The sequence below is a fragment of the Pan troglodytes genome, chromosome 2 (genome assembly GCF_028858775.2).
Source record: "Pan troglodytes isolate AG18354 chromosome 2, NHGRI_mPanTro3-v2.0_pri, whole genome shotgun sequence".
NCBI lineage: Eukaryota > Metazoa > Chordata > Mammalia > Primates > Hominidae > Pan > Pan troglodytes.
In genome coordinates this window covers 58,411,020-58,432,244 of record NC_086015.1, presented here as the reverse complement: position 1 = coordinate 58,432,244, position 21,225 = coordinate 58,411,020, and the positions used below count along the sequence as shown (strand labels likewise).

At 40.7% G+C, this 21,225-nt stretch overlaps 1 protein-coding gene across 3 annotated transcripts in view; it reads right to left on the bottom strand.

Moving 5' to 3' along the window:
- The window catches only part of CACNA2D3 (calcium voltage-gated channel auxiliary subunit alpha2delta 3), a 943,155-nt gene that overhangs the window by 675,440 nt on the left and 246,490 nt on the right, over positions 1-21,225 (bottom strand). For all 3 annotated transcript variants that reach the window (XR_008546971.2, XM_016941319.3, XM_016941320.4), the window contains exon 4: positions 3,365-3,424. Coding sequence is in view for 2 of the 3 variants with exons in the window: in XM_016941319.3 (XP_016796808.3) it covers positions 3,365-3,424 (60 nt within the window). In the remaining variant the exon portion in view is untranslated. The remainder of the gene's footprint in view (positions 1-3,364; positions 3,425-21,225) is intronic.

Here is a 21,225-nt window from a genome sequence, read left to right as displayed (position 1 = left end):
CATGAGCCATAAATAACAGATTTTACAAAGCAGTCATCACTTCCAATAATGTTTCTCACTCTCTCCTGCACAATCACTCCTTCCTGTTGAACCAATGAAGCCAGAAAAAATCAAAGAATGAGGACATTCCTTAACATAATCACATATAGGGATGAAGATCCAACAATCCAACATTAATACAGCATTGTTTTCTAATGCACAGTCCATATTAGAACTTTGTTTTCTAGTGCAGGATCCAGTTCAGGATCACACATTGCATGTAGTAGTCATGTGTCCTCATCTCTTTGAATTAGGAGCAAATCCTCAACATTTCTTTCTCCTTCTTGATCTTGGCATTTTTGAAGACGAGTCCAGACAGTTACTCTGTAGAATGTTCCTCAATCTAGATTTGTCTGATGTTTTATCATGATTACAGTCAGGCTACACATTTTGGGCAAGAATTCTACATAACTGTGTTATATTTTTCTGAGTCATCACATCTGGAGGCACTTGATGTCACTTTGTCTCATTATTGGTGACATTAACTTCCATTATTTGTTTAAGGTGGTGTCTATCAGGTTTCTCCACAATAAAATTGCTATTTTTCCCTTGTAATTGATGAGTAACTTGTGGGCAAATAGTTTGAGACTATAAGTGTCCTGTTCTTCACCAAACTTTTGCCAACTAATTTTAGCATCCACTGAAGATTCTTGCCTCAGTTAATTACCATAATTTTCTAACTCAATCATTTTTCTATATGCATTAGTTGCCTTCTAAGACATTCCCCCTCATTTGTCTTTTTTTTTTTTAAGATGGAGTTTCGCTCTTTGTTGCCCAGGCTGGAGTGCACTGGCGTGATCTCGGCTGACTCCAACATCCACCTCCCAGCTTCAAGCGATTCTCCTGTATCAGCCTACTGAGTAGCTGGGATTACCGGCACCTGCCACCATGCCCAGCTAATTTTTGTATTTTTAGTAGAGACAGGGTTTCACCATGTTGGCCAAGCTGGTCTCAAACTCCTGATCTGCCCGCCTTGGCCTCCCAACGTGCTGGGACTACAGGTGTTGAGCCACCCAGCCTGGCCCATTTAAATTTAATAGACATTTAAAATATGTCTATTAAAAAATAGACATATTTTTTAATCTATCTATCTGTTTATTTATTATCAAGTGGACTCATGGATTCTTATTTTATTCATTGTTACAAGCTAAGTTGATATGAGTTGAGTTTCTGTCACTTAAAATCAGAATATTCCTGAAAAGCCTTCAGGAACTTCTGAGAAAAGTGACACAGTTTCCCTGGGCATTGCACTCAAGAGGTCCTTATAATCTTCACACCTGCCAAAGTGCTTCCTGATGCTGCCATTAAATCCCTTCTGGCCCACTCTACAAGTCCAAACTCTCTGACGATCAGGCTCAAAGAAGACAAATGTGGCCAGTAAATGGCCCCTAGATCTTTGTGGAGCAATCATGTGAGAACTGAGTATGGCTTTAGGAAGGTGAGGTACTTCTTGCTATATTCAAGGTTCTTCTCACTATCTTCTGTCCCTTCTCAGCAGCTTCGCTCAAAGAGCTGGGCCAGCTGCCAACTCCTCTTCCAATGTTTCCAACCATCCTCAGAGCTTCTCCTCATTCCCCTCTTATGCTTAGCTATACCTCTGGCTCTATTTGTTTCAAATGTTCAGTATTATGCCTAAAAAGACTGCTGATGATGGACTTGATATTTTTTGTTTGCCCCTCCAGAACCATTCTTCAAACTTCCTCACCCAGCTCAATGACTGAACTGAACTGCATCAACCATACCAACAGCTGGATTCAGCCAATGGTGAGTATTGGCAAGAAATAAGAAAGCAAGAGAGTACTGGGGTATCATTATCCCAAATTTCACCCTTTCCAGCTCACCATGGGTGGCTATACTCCTCTATCAAATCCTTTTTCCATGTAGCCATCTTCCCTGAGTTCTGGAAACCCTAGTTTTCCTCTCTTCAGGTCATAAGTATGGCCAGCTCTGGGGTATGCCACCATTGCCTTTTGGTCTATCTGAACACCACTGCGTGTTGGTTTCACTTAACCCCGAGTATACATTTGAAAATATTTCCTTAATTAAACTTTCCTTGATCACCCCACTTGAATATGCATTGTTGTACCCACAAAGCAAAAGACAGAGATGAGGGTGATGACAAGGACACATCTTCCAGAGAGACATGCAGCCGGTGGTCAGCTTTGGTATTGCCATCTTTTTTTGTGCTTAATGATTTACGTCTGCCTTTCTATTTCCCATATAAATGGGAATATAGGAAAGTTAACACTATTTCCAAATTGTGACCACATGCCACTAAAAGAAATATGTCTAGCAAAGCTCAAACTTTAAGATTTGCTCCTTCTGTTTTCCTAGTGGTGAGGAAAGGTCACAAAACTCAAAGTGCCAATTTAGATAAAAGTTCTTTCAGGGAGACCCAAAGGAATCTCCAAGTTTTACTTATTTACTTACTTACTTACTTACTTATTTGAGACAGACTCTCACTCTGTCACCCAGGCTGGAGTGCAATGGCTCAATCTCAGCTCACTGCAACGTCTGCTGCCCAGGTTCAAGCAATTCTCCTGCCTCAGTTTCCCAAGTAGCTGGGATTACAGGCGTGCGCTACCACACCCAGCTAATTTTTGTATTTTTAGTAGAGACAGGGTTTCACCATGTTGGCCAGGCTGGTCTCGAACTCCTGGCCTCAAGCGATGCACCTGCCTCAGTCTCCCAAAGTGCTAGGATTACAGGCGTGAGCCACCACACCCAGCTGGAACCTCCAAGTATTATTTAATTAACTTGTTGCCCTTTACTATGTTTTCTATACACATCGACATCAAAATCCTTCTCTATCAGACACAGTCATGTCATGATCAGGTACAAGATCTACTGCAAGAAATTAATGAAATGGATGTTTGAATCTCAAATCAGTGAATGATTCCATTTTTAAATGTTATTAACAATCAATTCAAGGATAGATCCATCACAGTATTGCTTTCAGTCACTTGCATTCCAAAATGCAGCCAGCCAAGTGGGATTTGGATGTATTCTGCTATCTTATCAATTCACCATTGAGAGATCTGGTGATTATTGTCAGTTGACCGATTTAACTCCCCCTAAATTGGGGAATAGTTTATTGAAATCTGATTACACACATGTGAGTGTTTGACATCACCCATTATAACTGTCATTGTTAGAAGGTGGTTGCGGATTGCTTAAGAATCCTGTCAAAGATTCCAACTCAGTACCATCCTCTCAAAAGCCTCTCCCTCCCAATCACTGAAAAATCAGTATTCCTGGTGTACCTGGTACTTCTCCTTTGGCAGGAAACACACAAAACAATTTAACTCAAACTATAATCAGTTACCTGTAAGTCTGCATCAAATTCATGTTTCAGGTGTGCTTCTTCTGCAGCCTCCACCAGACGCTAAAAAAAAAAAAACCAGAAGACAGCATTAAGGATCAGAATTGTGGCCTGAACCCCATTTCTCCACTGACCAAAAGTGACAGATTATATCGTGGTTCATACATTGTGATCTGATGCCTTTGCTCCCATGAAACTGAAAATAATCACATCAGTGTCAATACTGGGTTTCTGCCTCCATCATTCAATCAATAATTCTTCCAATTAATATTTATTGTTATGTACACATTTATAAATGCACGTGTGTTCTGCATCCATTTACATAACAATTCAGACACTGGCCCTTGAGGCCCAATGCAGATCCAAAACCCACCTAGCATAGTGCATTCCTTAGGTATAGAACGCCCTTAGTCAAGATTTATTGCCTTGAATTGAGTCCAACTTTAAGTGGGCTAGCTTTCTTCCCCAATATTTTGGAAAAGAGTACTTATTTTAATTCCCTCAATCATTCAAGGTGAATTCTTTCTGTACCCAGTTCTAATATGTAATTATCAGGTGACAGTTATTTGCATTTTATGGTCCATCAATGCCACTGTGACAATCTGCAACCCAATAAAGCAATCACTTAAATTAAACGAATACTCAGGACCCACAACAACACAATTCTTGTTAGCCAGCGAAATTCAACACATTAATATTCTTACGAAACCCATTTCATAATGCCTTCATTTAGATAATTAGTCAACAATCAAAATCATTTTTACTTTAATTTGATTTTGCCTACAATAAGATATTTCCCACCTTGAAAATATAGGCTAGAGGATATTACAGAAAACTCTCATTTGGTGAAATAATATTTCACTGAAATTATATCAAACTAAAAGCAAAATCTTAGATCCAAGCAAAAATTTGACCACTTCTATTTCTCCTGTGGTCACTCTTGTATCCTATGCTGTCTTTAACTTGCTTTTTCTTGACATAATATAGGCCTGAGTTCAATAGGCCACGTGTGAAAAATGATGGCATTAATATTAATCTCTAAACGGTCACAAATTGATGGACAAATGTCCCATGAATAATTATTAAACTGGATATGGAAGTGAAGAGGCTGAAATACATTCGGGTAACTTTAAGCAGCAGTAGAGAGTACCAAAGCCCACTTTCGCCACAGGACATACAAAGAAAGAGACAGGCCAGCCAGAGACAGTGCTGCCCACAGACAGAGATTTGGGAAGGGTGGAAATGTGATTTCCCAGACTATCTTCAGTTGATCAGAAGGTCAGGAAGAGTTTTTTCCTTCACTGGTCAAAGAACAATCCCCAGAGAACATCAGAGGCCAGAGCCAGGAGACCTGGTCCTCATTCTAGCCCGGATGCTAACTCACTACAGGTGTGAAATCTTGAGCAGGACCCTTCCCCTGTCTGAGCCTCAGCTTCCTCACCTGAAAATACAAAAAGTGGTGACCCTAGAGCAGTGCTTCCCAAAGTGCAGACCCACACTGGCAGGATCAGTTTCACCTGGGAAATTGTAGAAATGCCCATCCCAGCCCCACCGAATCAAAAGTTCTGGAGGTGAGGACCAGCAATCTGGTCTAACAAGCCCTGCAGGTAGTTCTGATGCCACTAAAGTTTGAGAACCACTGGCTAAAAATACCATTCATCCCATTCCTCACCTCACTCCTGATGCTTGATTAAACCTCCAAGGTTTCTCAACTCTTATTTAACTTTGTAAAATCCATGTACCTAGGCCAGGCATGGTGGGTTCACACTAGTAATCCTAGCACTTTGGGAGGCAGAGGCGGGCAGATCACCTGAGGTAAGGAATTAGAGACCAGCCTGGTCAACGTGGCAAAAACCCCATCTCAACAAAAAACACAAAAATTAGCCAGGCGTGGTGGCACATGCCTATAGTCTCAGCTATTCAGGAGGCTGAGGCAGGAGAATCATTTGAACCAAGGAGGCAGAGGCTGCAGTGAGCCAAGATCACACCACTGCATTCCAGCCTGGGCGACAGAGTGAGACTCTGTCTCAAAAACAAAAAACAAAACTTATGTATTCCTACCTAAAATACTGTCACTTTAACACATAAAATTCTTTACAGAAAAAAAAGACATAAGATGGAGGGGATGAGAAACAGAAAAGTAAGAAAAGGAACAATCTACAAAGATCAGGTAAGTGGGCCCCAAGCGTTCATTGGGTCACTCTCTTCCTAAAATCATCCTAGTCAATGAAGTTTGAAAGCCTTCTGGGATCACGTGGTACAATCTGCAAAAACACTGTGGATCCTGACAGATGAATGACAGGCAGTGATATATAAAAAGAAAGAAAACTATGTGTTTCTGAGAGCATATTCTCTTAATCTTTGTAACAGATTTAGAATTTCTATGCATGTATCACGAAATCAGTTACATATTGAGCTTTACAGAATGTGTATTAAATATTATGCATGTCTGAATACTTACATTATCAAAACAAGTCATGCATTTGAGCATTTATTTACTGCAACACACAAAAAATGGATTTTTAATGGTGTCTACGCACTGAGAATCTAGAGAAAAAAAGTTGATAAAATGTTTAAATGATCAAAAGATAAAGTAAAACTACACAATTACCAAGACAGATAATACTGAAAAAAAGTAAAGAATTGGAAAGGAAAAAATAATAATAAAGTCATGTAAGACCAACAAAAAAGAGAACAGGATGAAAATAATAGGCAAGTTGAAATCACCATGAAACAGTATCCATGAAATGTATTTCATATATATTTTATTTACATATGTGTGTATGTATATGTATACTGTACAGTCATGCAAACTATGTAACATATTCCTATATAACAAAACATAAAGTATATTTCAACCATAAACGCTGCAATACAAAGTAGGTAACAATACAAGAAGGTAACACTGGAAAGCATCTGATAATATCGTATTAACTACTAAGGGCAGCCAGAACACTGCATTCTGTGCTGAGTGAAGTAAATACATGAGAATTTGACCTGCTAGCAAGTTTTTATGTTCATGTTCAAGTTAAATTTGCCTCCTGCCTTTTTTTTTTTCTAATAGGGAACTCTTCGCGAATTTGTGTGTCATCCTTGCTAATCTCTGGATTGCTCTCATTTTAGTATATGTGCTGCCGAAGCAAGCACTGCATGTCTTTTTTTAAACTTAATTTACCCCACATATTTCCTTCTCCATCCATGAAGATATTTTTTCCATCATTCTCACTAGAAAGCTTTAGGAAACATGATTCAAGAAATGATAATCAACCAGCAGCTACAAGTAATGGTTGTTTCTTATGAAGCAAATAGGTATCCCAGAAGAGAGCTCTTTGAATGGATACGCCCTGCATGCAGCACCCACTGGGTTGTCCCAACCTGCCCTCTGATGCCAATAGGAGACAGGCCTACATTTTCTGGGAGAACTCAGAAGATGCCCTCCCAAAACAGGCTCAGCTGCTGTGTACGACAGTCATGAAAAATGGCACATCATCAAGAACTATGTGTCTTGTGGAAAGAACAAAGGACAGTAATCTTTCCTCTGAAAGTACTCTTATAAAGGTAAACAAATTAAAAGAAATGTTATTTAAGAAGAAAACCATCTTCCATAGATTTACCTAAAACAGGCTGGGTGTGGTATAATCCCAGCACTTTGGGAGGCCAAGGGGGGCGGATCGTATGAGCCCAGGACTTCAAAATCAGCCTGGGCAACATGGCAAATCCCCATCTCTACAAAAAATACAAAAATTAGCCAGGCTTGGTGGCACCCACCTGTAGTCCCAGCTAGCAGTGAAACTCAGGTGGGAGGATCACTTGAGCCCGGGAGGCAGAGGCTGCAGTGAGCCAAGATTATACTACTGCACTCCAGCCTGGGCAACAGAACAAGACCCTATCTCAAAAAATAAAAATAAAAAAAGCTGAGTCATGGGGACAGAAGTTTCTACTGTGTTTTGCTTTGTTTTGTTTTGTTTTTGAGACGGAGTCTCGCTCTGTCACCCAGGCTGGAGTGCAATGGCGTGATCTCGGCTCACTGCAAGCTCCGCCTCCTGGGTTCAAGCTATTCTCCTGCCTCAGCCTCCTGAGTAGCTGGGATTACAGGCATGCGCCATCACTCCCAGCTAATTTTTGTATTTTTTAGCAGAGATGGGGTTTCACCATGTTGGCTAGGCTGGTCTCGAACTCCTGACCTCAGGTGATCTGCCCACCTGGGCCTCCCAAAGTGCTGGGATTACAGGCGTGAGTCACTGCACCTGGCCAAGTTTCTCCAGTTAATAAAATTAAAATACACTGATTCATCATCTAACAAAGTCAAGACCACAGAGCTTCAAATTCTGATGCTTGCCAATAGAAAGTAACAGCCTATTATTGACATCTCTTTTCTTAGCAAATATCATTATAATCATCTAAGTCCAATGAAATACGTTTTTAAAACAAATCTGCAGGTAAGAAAAATCCATTAAATTTGCTAATATTTTAGTTATTATATAAGAAACTGCCACTGAGCCTGGGGAAAACTGTTACTCTATTATACCTATTATAAAGGCAGTGTACTTTTAATAATAATGTTAATTTTCTTTTATATGAATTCCTTTTTTAGGTCAACAGATGGGATTATAGAATTGTGAATGTGGTTTTTAATTAAACGTGAACACTGGAAACAAAAATGGCTTTGAAGACTCCAGCCTACGGAACTGAGCTGTGAGGTAACAGAAAACAGCAGTTTTGTCCACAAATCTTTTATCCCTTGTTAAATGCCAAAGCTTTTCCTAACTCAATAAAAATGATAACAATATACTGGAATACACATCCTGGACTTGGAAAAAAGCACCTATAAGCTAAAAGGTTGTAATTCATGAGTTGATGCACATTTCACTGGCTTTTTATATTTCTATATAACTCATCCCTTTTAGTGAAATAAATACAAACAAGAGCCATCTTTACAGACAATGCTAGAAGCCATAGACCATGGATAGTATTTACAGCTTTGGTGAAGGCGAAGCTGCCAAGGGGAATAGCGGGGATATTAAAGCATTTCATTTAAAATCACATCTTATTTCTTGTTACAATGACCCTATGTATATCCGCACAACATTACACAATGCACAGTGTCCCGTTTCCTCCCCGCGACACTTAAATCAGGACTAGCGTTAAAGACATGGTAGAGGTCAAACTTTCCATCATGGGCCAGAAGCGGAAAACCGGACACCACGTCTAAGTAAAAATTGGATCAGAAAAAGAAAATGATTTTTTTGTCTTCATGTATTTTATGTTTTTGTTCCTGGCCATTTTGGCTTAACAAGGGGAGAAAAGAGAGAAAGAACTGTGCGGTGAGAGGCGGGAAGGTAATGGAAAATGTTACTACACTACCAACGTAACTTAACTGCTGGACTCCTGATTTTATCACAATAAACAAATCGTGTACAAATAAAGAAAATTTCAAATAAAAATCCCTAAAATGGGCGGTAGGGACAATTATGGATGAAAATCCTCAAAACAAAACAGAAATATAAAAACCATATGGAAGAGCAATGTAAAAAGTTATTTTTATTTCTTATGCTAAAGCTAAAAAGCTTTGGGTTGTAAAATGCTGTTAAAATGGGGTGTTGGAATTTAATAAAGATTTCAAAGCACTTAATATATTTAGTGGTTTTCATGTAATGTTTTGCAACAACACATTTAATACTCATACCAGGCTTTTTACTGCCTTTTTTCTGGAATGAATACATAATTCTTTCTCAAATAAGGTTTAAGCTCAAATGGGGGGAACTCAAATCCATAATCATGAACATGGGTTTGGGCTACACGAAGGGTTAACTTGGAGTTAGTTATTGAATTGTCATTAATACCAGAGTTAGAGATCACATGACTCTTCCTTTGAATCAACAAGAATTCAATGTGTAGAAAAATGGCCAAACAGGGGAATTAAGAAATAGTAGTAATTACTATCACAACCATACCCAGAGCGGCATGGTTGAACTGTTACCCTAGATTCAGTGGCTTTTGTTTTTTTGTTTTTTGTTTTTTGTTTTTGAGACGGAGTCTCACTCTATTGCCCAGGCGATCTCGGCTCACTGCAAGCTCCCCTCCCGGGTTCACACCATTCTCCTGCCTCAGCCTCCCGAGTGGCTGGGACTACAGGTGCCCGCTACCATGCCTAGCTAATTTTTTGTATTTTTAGTAGAGACGGGATTTCACTGTGTTAGCCAGGATGGTCTCCATCTCCTGACCTGGTGATCCGCCTGCCTCGGCCTCCCAAAGTGCTGGGATTACAGACGTGAGCCACCGCACCCGGCTGGCTTTTGTTTTAAGGGCAAGAGTTTGAGTTACACCATTTGTCCATCAGTGTGTACCCGGGACTAATGCGATCCTAGCAGCATGTTACACAGCAGGGCTTGAACTTGACATGCTGACAGTCTACAGAAGTGAAGACAGAGGAGATCTAAGTCCTCTCTGCAGTCACAAATTTCAAACTCAATCAATCACGGATTAAAATGAAAAATCTCTACCCTCATTAAAGGCACTTAGCACATCAAAAGATGTTTACAGGAACCCAGGCAAAATGAGATTGATTTGTTTCCCATACTTATTTCAAAGTCTTGTCTTGTAACAAGGGTCAGAAATCATCCATCTAAGAACTGTTACATTGGAGAAATAAAGTAAGTTGTTCAGATTTACATTTTCATTCCCTCTGGTGTTGAGATTCCTTCCCCTCTGTCCTTGGGATAGAGTTGTTTATCACTCCGTTAACAGTGTAGATTAATCTTTGCTGCTTTGTAGCTAGAGCAATTAGACGAATATTTCCCAAAGTGTCGGAGAGGTACCACCAGTGATCCATGAAAAAAACGTAAGATGGTTTACAGAATAGTGAGGGACACACAAGGAAAATAGCTATTTCAATGAGAAGGGACAAGTGACAAAAAATGCTGTCAGGAAGCCAAGGAAGCGTCCCAGAAGACATGACATTTAAGCTGAGCTCTGAAGGAGAACAGGAAGGATGCAGGAGAAAGAGAAGTGCTGAAAGAACATTCCAGCCAATAGCAACATTTCACACAAAGTTTTGGAGGTAAGAAAATGTTCTGGAAACAGCAATTAAGAGAAATATTCTGGAAACAGTTAGTGCTCTGGGACCTACACAGAGGCCACATCGATGACTGGATGACCATCAGGTAATAAACCAAGGCGAAATGAATAACCTGCAGAAATGGACACAATTAGACAAGAAGAAAGCCAACACACCTTTCCCTGCCACCCTGCAATGCTACAACTGCAGTTAGAGTCATAGCTGAAACCTTAATAATATTCAGTAATCCTTATTGATACAAATGTTTTTTACTTTTCGATTCCAATAGAAATGGCACATATAAATCACCAACTATCAAGATGATCATTTCTTTGGAGAAACACAGCTTTTAAGGAGCCTTCATTATTTCTTTGTTCCTGTAGAAGAAATAAGCTTTGTTGCACATGAATGAACATTTTGTATAAAATGACCTTCTGCCTGAAAGCTGCAAAAATTGCTTCTGCTTTAAAAATGGCAAACATTTCAAAGTGGATTATAAAAGCTAATCTATAAAGTTTCTAGAGAAAGCAGGTAACAGAACAATAGAGAAAACACATCGTGCATGTATGTGGGGAGCTTTCTTCCCTTCCTTCACTCCTCCCCTTTCCTGTCTCCTTCAGACTGTATAAGGCTACACTGGCCTTTTACAAGACAAAATAAGCCTAGAGTTTACATCAAAGACATGATCACAATCAATAACAAATTATCTTTGTTTCCACAAGAGATACCTGTTATCAATTTGAGGCTGATTAAATTAATACCCGTTATCAGAATGAATGGCCAATTTCCAAACCAAAGCCATCGCATTCTACATCTAAGCCTGCATTTGCCAAAGTGCAACATTTGCAAAGCTGCTGAAGATGGAAACAGCCAAACTTTGTTCAAAGGGCTGCCCAAGGACCAAGGCAGCTCAGGGAGAGGTAGGAAGAAGAGACAACCTTCGATTTGAGCCCAAGTAATTTTTCCAAATGACCCAGTATTTTAAATGATGTTCTTCTGCTTACATAGCTCTCCTGGGAATGTTTTAGAGTTGATTATCAAAATCAAGGCTATTTAACCATGAAACTTAAAAAGTCCCTGCAGGGAGAATGGCGTGAACCCGGGAGGCGGAGCTTGCAGTGAGCCGAGATCGCGCCACTGCACTCCAGCCTGGACGACAGAGCGAGACTCCCGTCTCAAAAAAAAAAAAAAAAGTCCCTGCAGGACCCTTCAGTTCTGAGGTAACTGCACTATTTCTTTTGTGGGCAATGGAACTATCTTTAACTTCCCAAGGGGATAGTCCACAATGAATGGTGACTATGACATTACATCATCTGAGGCATGAGTTCCCAACCCCCAGCATGGACCAGTACTGGTCGGTGGCCTGTTAGGAACTGGGCCGCACAGCAGGAGGTGAGTGGAGGGCCTGCAAGCATCACTGCCTGAGCTCAGCCTCCTGTCAGATCATCAGCATCAGATTCTCATAGGAGCATGAACTCTATTGTGAACTGCGCATGCAAGGGATCCAGGCTGCACGCTCCTTAAGAGAATCTAACTAATGCCTGATTATCTGAGGTGGAACAGCCTCATCCCAAAGCCATCCCTCACTCCCCCATGCAAAAACTGTCTTTCATGAAACTGATCCCTGATGCCAAAAAGGTTGGGGACCGCTGACCTGAAGGATGAACATTTGTTCTCCAAAATGAAAGGAAATTTCCTATCCCCAAGGCCTCTGATTGTGGTGAATAAAATTCTGTTCCAGCCCTTAATTATACCTTTCCAGGGCTTACTCAGAAGGTGTTGACTAGAACTCACCATGGCAGAGTATTGAAGGTATTGCCCAACTAGCCAAGGAAGACAGGGACATCTGCCCCAGATAAGTCACAGCCAACATAACAAGGTGTTGGTACTGGTAAGGAAGTCTGTCCTGCAGAGAGTTTCCATTCCTGGTTGTATCACTTTTCTGTCACTTCTGTTTAGTTTAGCAAGTACTTGTTGAGAACCTATTAGGTAACAAGAACATCACCAAAAACTGAACCCCAATAAATAGATAACTGAGTCTTAGGCCTCAAGAAGTTTGGGGTACATTTTGTTACAGTTGAGTCAGAACAGGTCTCAGAAATCAAAGACAAGAGTTTGAATCCAGGTCTTCCTACTCACTGACTCTGGGCAAGTCTTAACTTCTCTGAGTCCTGGTTTTCTAATCTGATGAACACAAATAATAAAACCTTTAGTCTGTACCTCAGTGTGTGAATCTGATGAGAATATACATACAAAAATTTCCCAAAGGATTCCACACAAGTGTAAGATATTATTAAGACAGGGTAGAGGAAGAGACAAGATTTTCCAGCATAAAACAGCTTGATTGAAACAAGGAAACTTCCCAGAGTCACTGCCTCCCACGGTTGGCTCTCATATAGGGAGAACTTGGAACAACTCCCCAAGTTCACAGTTACATGGAGGTTATGTGAAAGTTAATTCTGCTGCCAAGAAAAGGACTCCAAATCTTGTGTTCAAAAACACAAGGCTGTGCATCTGCTCCTTAAGGGCGGGTTTTCAGAATCCACCACTCTTTCAGTTCCAGAGGTAAAATCTGTGATCAGTGAGGCTGAAAATGGAATGAGGCAAAGGCCTTTATGGAAGGGTTTGACTGATGTCCTCAGAATGGCACAAACACAGAAATTAAGCTGTTTGCCAAAGCAAGCTCCTGTGACAGATGGCACCTGTGAGACACTGGACAGGATGGTGAGTGTGGCAGGCAGCTCCTTGCCCCCAGGCCCCAACTATGGCCAGGGAAGAAAATTTTTCTTTCTCCTTGAAAATGAAATAACACTAACAATTTCCATGTCCATTCAGACTTTACCTTCTCAAGATGGATTTTTATATAAATTGATGCAGAGAAAAATCTGTTGCAATTGCCTTGTTGTTCTTTCCTTCCAACTATCCAACCAAATGTTTACCAGGCAACTTCAGTTTGGGAAGGAATATATCGTGTTGGTCCAGGGAACAGCCCCGAGGTCCGACAATCTGAATTCAAATCCTGCCTCCAGCAACTTTATAATACCTCTCTGAGCCAATGTTCTTGGCATTGAGTAAATGTCCACTAATGTTATCTTGCTGCTGCTGATGATGATGATTAATTATGTGGGAAGAATTACACTAACGGCTGACGCAATGAAGATAATGGCACTCTCACACAGTTCAGTTGGGAGAGGAGGCAAATAACTAGATAATGTGGCGTGGGCTACAATAGGAGGGCCACACAAGATGATAACAGCAATTATTGAGCTTCACACTGCCTGGCCTATGTGCCAAGCTGTCCTAAGTGCTTTAGTCATTGAATCCAGCAAATCCTCACAACTGCTCTATAAAACAAAGCACAGATACCATCCTAACTTTACACCAAAGGGAAACCAAAGGGAAGAGAGGTTATAGCACTATGAAAACGAAGGGCATAGAGCACCAGTGCAGGAATGCTCATAAATGATGCAACAGTAAGCTGGGGTTAAAGGAGTGGAAGTTAGCCAGGTGACTGAGAGAGGTGACGGCGAAGGAGCAGCAAAGGCTCCAGGGTGGGAGCCTCCTCTGCCTAGTCTCTCCTGTCTGCAGAGCTGCAGGTGTGGAATGGGAAGGGGGAAGAGTGCAAAAGGGCAGGCAAGTGGGACTCAGATAGGCAAGGGTGTTGAGCTAGGCTAAGGAGTACTGTGGCCTGTGTGCAGCAGGAGATCTCATGGGTCATAAGACCCACGTGATCAGACCTGAACTTTAATTCACCTTTAAAAGTAATCTGGTGGCAGGGCTGAAAAAAATTAAGAAGGATAAACCTGAAACAGAGACTGAGGCAGAGAGACCACTTGCTTTAATGCCATTTATTCCACAAATACCTTAATCCATGAGCAATTCCTGTGGGCTCTCCCTCCAAAATACACCCCATGTTTCACTACTTTTGTCATCCTCTCCCCTGTTATATCCCTAGCAAAGCCACGGCCATCTCTTCTCTGGAAACCCTCAGCATCCTAACAAGTGTCCAGTTGGCACTCAGTGCCCTGGATCCCATTCTTTTTCTGGCAATCCCACATGGTTGCCAGAAAAAGCCTTTTAAGAACAATTCTGATGGCAGCACTCTCTGTTTGAAACCCACTAGTGACTTCCCACTAATCATGACTATGACCCATAAGGTCCTTTGATCTGGCCCAGTACCCTCAGATCCTGAGCCCCAGCCATCTTTCTGGCCCCAGACCACTACCAACTTGTCTCTGTCATCCTGCTGTTCTCTTGACCAAGGATATTCTTGTCCTAGATCCTTGTATGTTTGACTGCCCCTCATTGGTCACTCTGCAGCTCAAATGACTCCTCCTCAAGGATGTCACCCCCACCCCACCCCCTAACAAAGGATTGAGCACTTTGTGCTCAAAGCAGCACTGAGAATATGGCTAGTGCTCAAAATGCAGTTGGACAAATTAAAACATATCTATTACTCACCCTACTGGGTGCCAGGCACTGTGTTAGTCTGGGCATATAAGGTTTATAAGACACAGCTGTTGTCTTCAAGGACATTAGAGTCCAGGATGGGAAAGAAACCAGTAGGCAACTGCAACACAACATGATAAAGGCTCTAACAGGAGCTAAGCAAGGAATCCTACATACCACCAAGGGAGCAACTAGACCAGGCTTACAGGGTACAAAGAGGCTCCTCACGTATGGTACAAGAAGCCTTCTCATCTACACTGAGACCTGAAAGACAAGAGCCAGCCCAGAAAACAAAGGAAGGGCCTTCCAGGATGAGGGAACTGCAAGTACAGTGGCAAAAGAAGGCATGACATGTTCAGGCAATCATGAGTGGCTTGGCATATGAAGGTTATGTAGAGGGGAGCCTGTGTCGGGGGCGGGGAGCTAGTGAGAAAGGAGGCTGGAGAGCAAAATATTATTGATTATTGATGTTATCTAGATGTTCTCAAATGAGCAAAAGGTGATCCAAGACAATAACGAGAAAGATTGAAGACAAAACATCTGAAAGTTATTTAGGAAGAGGAATATACAGGACTTGGAGGCCAACAGGATACAGAGAATAAGGGAAAAGGCAGAGTGATGGAACTATTAGGTGGGTGCAAAGGTAATTACTTTTTCACCAACCTATAGCTTGGTGCCCTTACTCACTACCTGGTACTGCCTCCAGGGGGTGTCCAGCAACAACCAGAGAAGGAGCTGAGCTCAGGAGGAACACTGAACGAAAGAAGGGCTAGCAGGTATGATAAAATCTCATAGTAAGACCAGGCAATACAAGCACAGAATGTTTTTAAAAGTGAAGTCCATTCAATCTTGTGACTAAGGGTGTGTGTTGGAGAATGCCTGCTGACTCTCAGCACCATCTAAGCTGTGTCTTCTATGGTAGGGCTGGAGGCCTACCACCACATGCTCTTGACTCCCTTGCCCTGAGCAGGGCTCCAGGTCAGATTATTGAGAGGTCTGCAAACTGAAAGAGAAGAAACCAATATTCTCCAGCTGAAGTGATGGGCACGTATGTGGGCATGTGCAGATGGCAGGTATCTTTGGTCATTCAGACACACTCCCACGAATTACCCACTCGTGCTGCAGACACCGGAGATCGTTGGTGGTGGCTTCCTGCAACCGCAGCACTTCCTAGATTTGTCAACTCAGACAGCAGTTTCCCTGACCCTCACTCCCTCAGTTTTTCTAACTATCAAATAAGCCTTTAATTCCCTTTATTAAACCCCTGCCTACTTGAAACGCCTAAAGATATTCCTTAAAAAATAAAACCTAAAGGGTTTTTGTTTTCTCATCAAACATGACTAGGTGATCCACAGGGTACCTGTGTAAGAACCACTTCAGAGCACAGGAAGGGGCAGGGGCCAAAGTGCAGAGAGCTGTGAAAGTGGGAGGGATGGAAGTTTGGGATAAAACATCCAGATTCCTATATTGAGAAACCGATTTGGGCCACAGCAGGAAGAAAATGCAAGGTGAAAGAAGGCTTTAAGATGAAAACATGCTCATAGCAGTGAAGGTAGTAATAAGAACTGCCCTGGGAAGCTCCCAGAAGACCCAGCTCAAGGCAACTCCAGGATCCTCCCCAAGGATCAGAAAGCCATTGAGCAAGCCTCCAATTCAAAGGAGGCTTAAACTTAAACCTTCCACCTTATTTCCTGAAGGGATTACAGATACAGTCATAAAGACACCATGGCACTGGAAGGAGAAGTTGTTTAAAGTTGCATCCCTTTCCTGGACCACACAGCCTACAGTGCATTATAATTTCTTTCTACTGTATCCTTAATTTGCTTAGGAAGAGACCAATTACATATATAATATAGGCATGCTTTGTTAAAAAGCAGCAATTTGTGAAATGTATATATTTAAAACATACCACAGTTTTCAACTGTTTTCTCATTTGTTCATTCATAACATACCAGGGGCCTTGAAAACAAAATCCAAATGACCTGAGTCACTCGACTTCTGAAGAACCCTGTGTAATAAGACCAAGCGGGCTTTTACTTCTCTAAGGGAAAGTCAACCACATGCGCTTATATGTGAAGCTTATTCCAAATGAAATCAAGAACAAATAATGAAAAATAAGACTATTCCCCTGACTCTGGTCCCTGAACATTTTACACAAGTCCCTGGTTTCGATTAATACCACACTGGTGGCTTCAGGGTCCTCAGAAAAAGCCTTCCTCCCCCAGGTGCAGAAATAAAATCCTGAGGCCAAGACTCTAAACTTTGCCCAAGACTTTCAAGAGATGACTGCTCCAATTTGAAACACGGGGCAGTGAGGGAACCAGCACTGGCATGATAGGACGCATGTGAACTTCTGAGTCCCAGGGGGCTGGGTCAAACAAGGGCCTGGGTTATGAATGAAATGTATGTGCCTGAAATTCACTTTTGTTATTTTTCCATTCTAATTCTCATACATTCCTCTTGAATTCAAGGAATGACATTTTCACCCTCTGGAACCAAACTTAGCATTTTAAATTTCCAAGGATGAGAAGCTAGCTTAAAGGATAAGCTGGCTCTCCCGTTTTTAATGCCCAGGTAATGAATTGAAATTACACACAGGGTTTGAATTTTTATGGAACGTTATTCATACACTTGACTCTCTCAGCTTCAACTCTTTCTCCTTTGTCAACCCTAATTATAACTTTATTTCAAAATAACAAAGAAATAAGCAGATGTATGAACACACGCAAGTGATAAAAGATTTGAGGATTTTTTTTTAAAGAAAAGACAGAGAGCTAATGAAGAAGGACTAAACCCATTTTACACAGAAGTAAACTGACAGTAGAAACTGAAATTCCCTGGTATCTATACAATGCTCACCTGTACCCCGTGCATGGTTCTAGGGGCTCATAATGTTTTGCTCGTATTTTCCCCTCCTCATCCTACATCCTGCAGCAGGGACTCTGGCAACTCTCCAAGGCTCTGACATGACCAGAGTGGAGTCTTGCTTCCAGCACAATACTCCATGCTCCCCTCTCTGCCACCCACCCTCTTCTTTCACTGTGAAAAAGACACACAGAGAAATGGCAAACCCAACAAAAACACCACTTTGTGAGTTAAAACAGTTGAATACCAGCAATTCCACGTAGCTGAAGTTAATTCATAAAATATATTTGAACTTTAGTGGCTTTTAAGTTTTTAAGTTTCCCTTTAACAGTCCAAAGGAGTTGATGGCTTGTTCACTCTGAGGCGCTGGCTAAGAAAACCAAACCAGGCCCACAAAGCCATCTCTGAGGCCCTTGGGGCCAGGCATGCTACCCTAGGTCAGGATTATTTGGATTTTAGAAAGGTAAAATGATAAATATTTGTTATAACTCATATACAGAGAGGTCTGGGCCAGCACCCCATAATCAAATATTAACATTTCTATAGTAGACAAATAATTATTCATATTAAATAGAATAAATAAATATTAAACATATCCACATGTCAGTTCAGGCCACGTTTTTCCACCAAACATGTTATTAAAAACCTTTCAACTTTTGGAGATTTCTTGACTTCAAAATTGAAGATATCAGAGTGTGAACCTCCTGATACTTGAACAAAAAATAAAGTGACAGAAGTTTCTTGATTTTATGTTTGATGACCACAAAGTTTTCTGAGCCCTTTGGCTCAGCTTCTACTTGGGCTAATAAATCACAAAGTTAAATGAGTACAAATAGATCAAATAAATGTCAATGGGAGGAGAGATCTTACTTGAGTGATGGAAATTGGAGAGAGGAAAATGCACACGATGTGATGTGCATCCATGACCACAGTATAAAACAACTTGGTAAATTTACTAAAATCATATATAATTTGGTAAATTTACTAAAATCAATGAATTATGTACTTAAAATAAGCAAATTGTATTATATGTAAATTATATCTCGATGAAGTTGTTAGAAAAAAAGTAACAATGGAAGACATTCAGAAATGTGAGTTAATATAGCAGTTTTCAAATGTAGAAACCCACTTATGTAAAATATCACCCTATTTTCTCATAGTAAAGTGTTCCTAGTAATGTAAAATGGTATGGTCACTTTGGAAAGTCATTCAAAAGGTTAAATACAAGAGTTACCATATGACCCAGCAATTCGACTCCTAGATACACACCCAAGGAAAATGAGAACCTATGTCCACACAAAAACATATACACAAATGTTCAAAGCAGCATCAATCATTACAGCCAAAAGGTGGAAACAACCCAAATGTCCAAGAACTGATGAATGGATCAACAAAATGGAATGTATCCATACAATGGAATATCATTCAGCAATAAAAGGAATATTGAGATGTAGCAGATGACTCTTGAAAACGGTAGGCTCAGTGAAAGAAATCAAAGAACATAAAAGACCATGTATTGTATTATTTCATTTACATGAAATGTCCAAAAAAGGCAAATCCATAGAAACAGAAAGATTTGTGGATGCCTAGGGCTGGGAGGAATGCTGAGATTGAAGGAAAAATGTTAAAGTGTACTGGTTTTTGTTTTTTTTTTTTCTGGAGTCGGGGGTGAGAAAAATATTCTAAAACTGATTGTGGTAATGGTTGTACAGCTGTGAATATACAAAAAAAAAACCCACTGAATTATATACTCTAAATGGAAAAATTATATGCTATGTGACTATTTCAATAAAACTGTTACCAAAAAAGTGTCTTTAGTATATTAGAGTGCAATGTTGTTTGGTGTTCTTTAATGGGTACAATAAGTCCTTGGCCACCAATAACTTAGTGGGTACAATCCACCTCCACAGAATGTGCCACTGTGACAGCCAGTCAACATGAACAGAAGAAAAGTTCTCATCCGCTCACCAGGGGATTAGGCAAATCTGTGGAGAGACTGAAATCTCCTTTAAGCATTCCTTATATATGGATTGGATTCTTAATTAGCATCTTTTATGTGTCTTTAGCACAATGACCCATTTCAGATTAACTAGATGAATTACTGTCATTTGCAATAACTGTGAACAAGAAACGCTAAATAAATATTATTGAGATAAAAGTAAGTTAAACATATTTTTAAAATCCTTAGAAGCGTGTTACATTGTGAATATTCAACTACTGGCATCTAAGAATTGTAAGTCTGATGGCATCTAGCAGAATTCTAGCTCAATCCAAAGCTAAAATATGAATACTGCTAATTAAAAGGGTTCTCACTTCTAGGGTAAGTAAATACCAAATGGAGAAAAAGATCATAGATTTGCAACAACATTTTGAAAGGCTTATAATAATTTATTACTGTTTATTTATAGCCCACCTCATTCCAAAAATGATTTTCCCATTGCTCATATGCTACGTGAAGATATAAGTTTAATTAAGAACATCTAATCTTAAGGGGCATGAAGCTAATTAGTCAGAAAATATTTATTAAGCATCTACTATATGGAAGAAACACGGCCACACACTGAAGGGAGCTACAAATTACTTATCGCAGTCTGCACTGTAGGAATTTGTTGTCACATCTAGTAATAATAAATATAATAACTATGCCTAATGCAATTTGCCAGACTTCAAATAAGAGGTCTGAGTTATAGGGGTATAAGGGTTGAACAAGAAAAGAAAGTGATGACTTGCCACTACTGAGGCCAGGAAGACTTCACAGAGGAGACAGAATCTGAATGAACTTTCAGATGCAGGTTCGGAAGAAAGAAGGCAGATGTCCTAGGTGGGAAAGGCCGACACGCCCTTGGGGAATGGAGGGCACACCTGTCTGGGCAGAGAATAAAATAAGGGTGGAGAGGAGAGCTGGGACCAGCCTGGACCATCAGTCTAAGGGCTGAGATTCATCCTAAATAAAAGAGGTGTCAGAGGAAAGGTGATCCAGGGTGGTCAGAGGCTGGGGTCCAGTGGGGACAGCAGCTGGACAATGGGAAAGAGATTATGACAAAGTCAAGGCCCTGACTTGTCCAGTTCCTCAGGCCCGCTGGCAGTCACTTAAAGCAGCACTGAGCACATGCAGGTGACTTGCCTGCACGACCACGGCTCCCTGTCACTGTCAAAGCAAATCCCACCCACCAGCAGAATGAACTTAGTTCTATTCTATACCACTGGTTTTTTTTTTAAGGTTTGTGTCATTAAATTATTTTACAAGTTTTTTGTTTGTTTGCTTTTTTAAGAGGACAATGCTCCTTTGTAAAGTCTCGAGCCTGAAACAAACAAACGAAACTCAACAACTCTTTTGGTGACCTGTCAGATCCCTTAGACACTGATATATGCATACTTATTGTTATTACTTCAATTCTATTAATTAAGCTTTCACTATTTGGGGGGATTATAAGCAAGGTAATTAACATAGCAAGAAGGATAGCCATAAGAGAACCCTACTGCCGGCCGGACG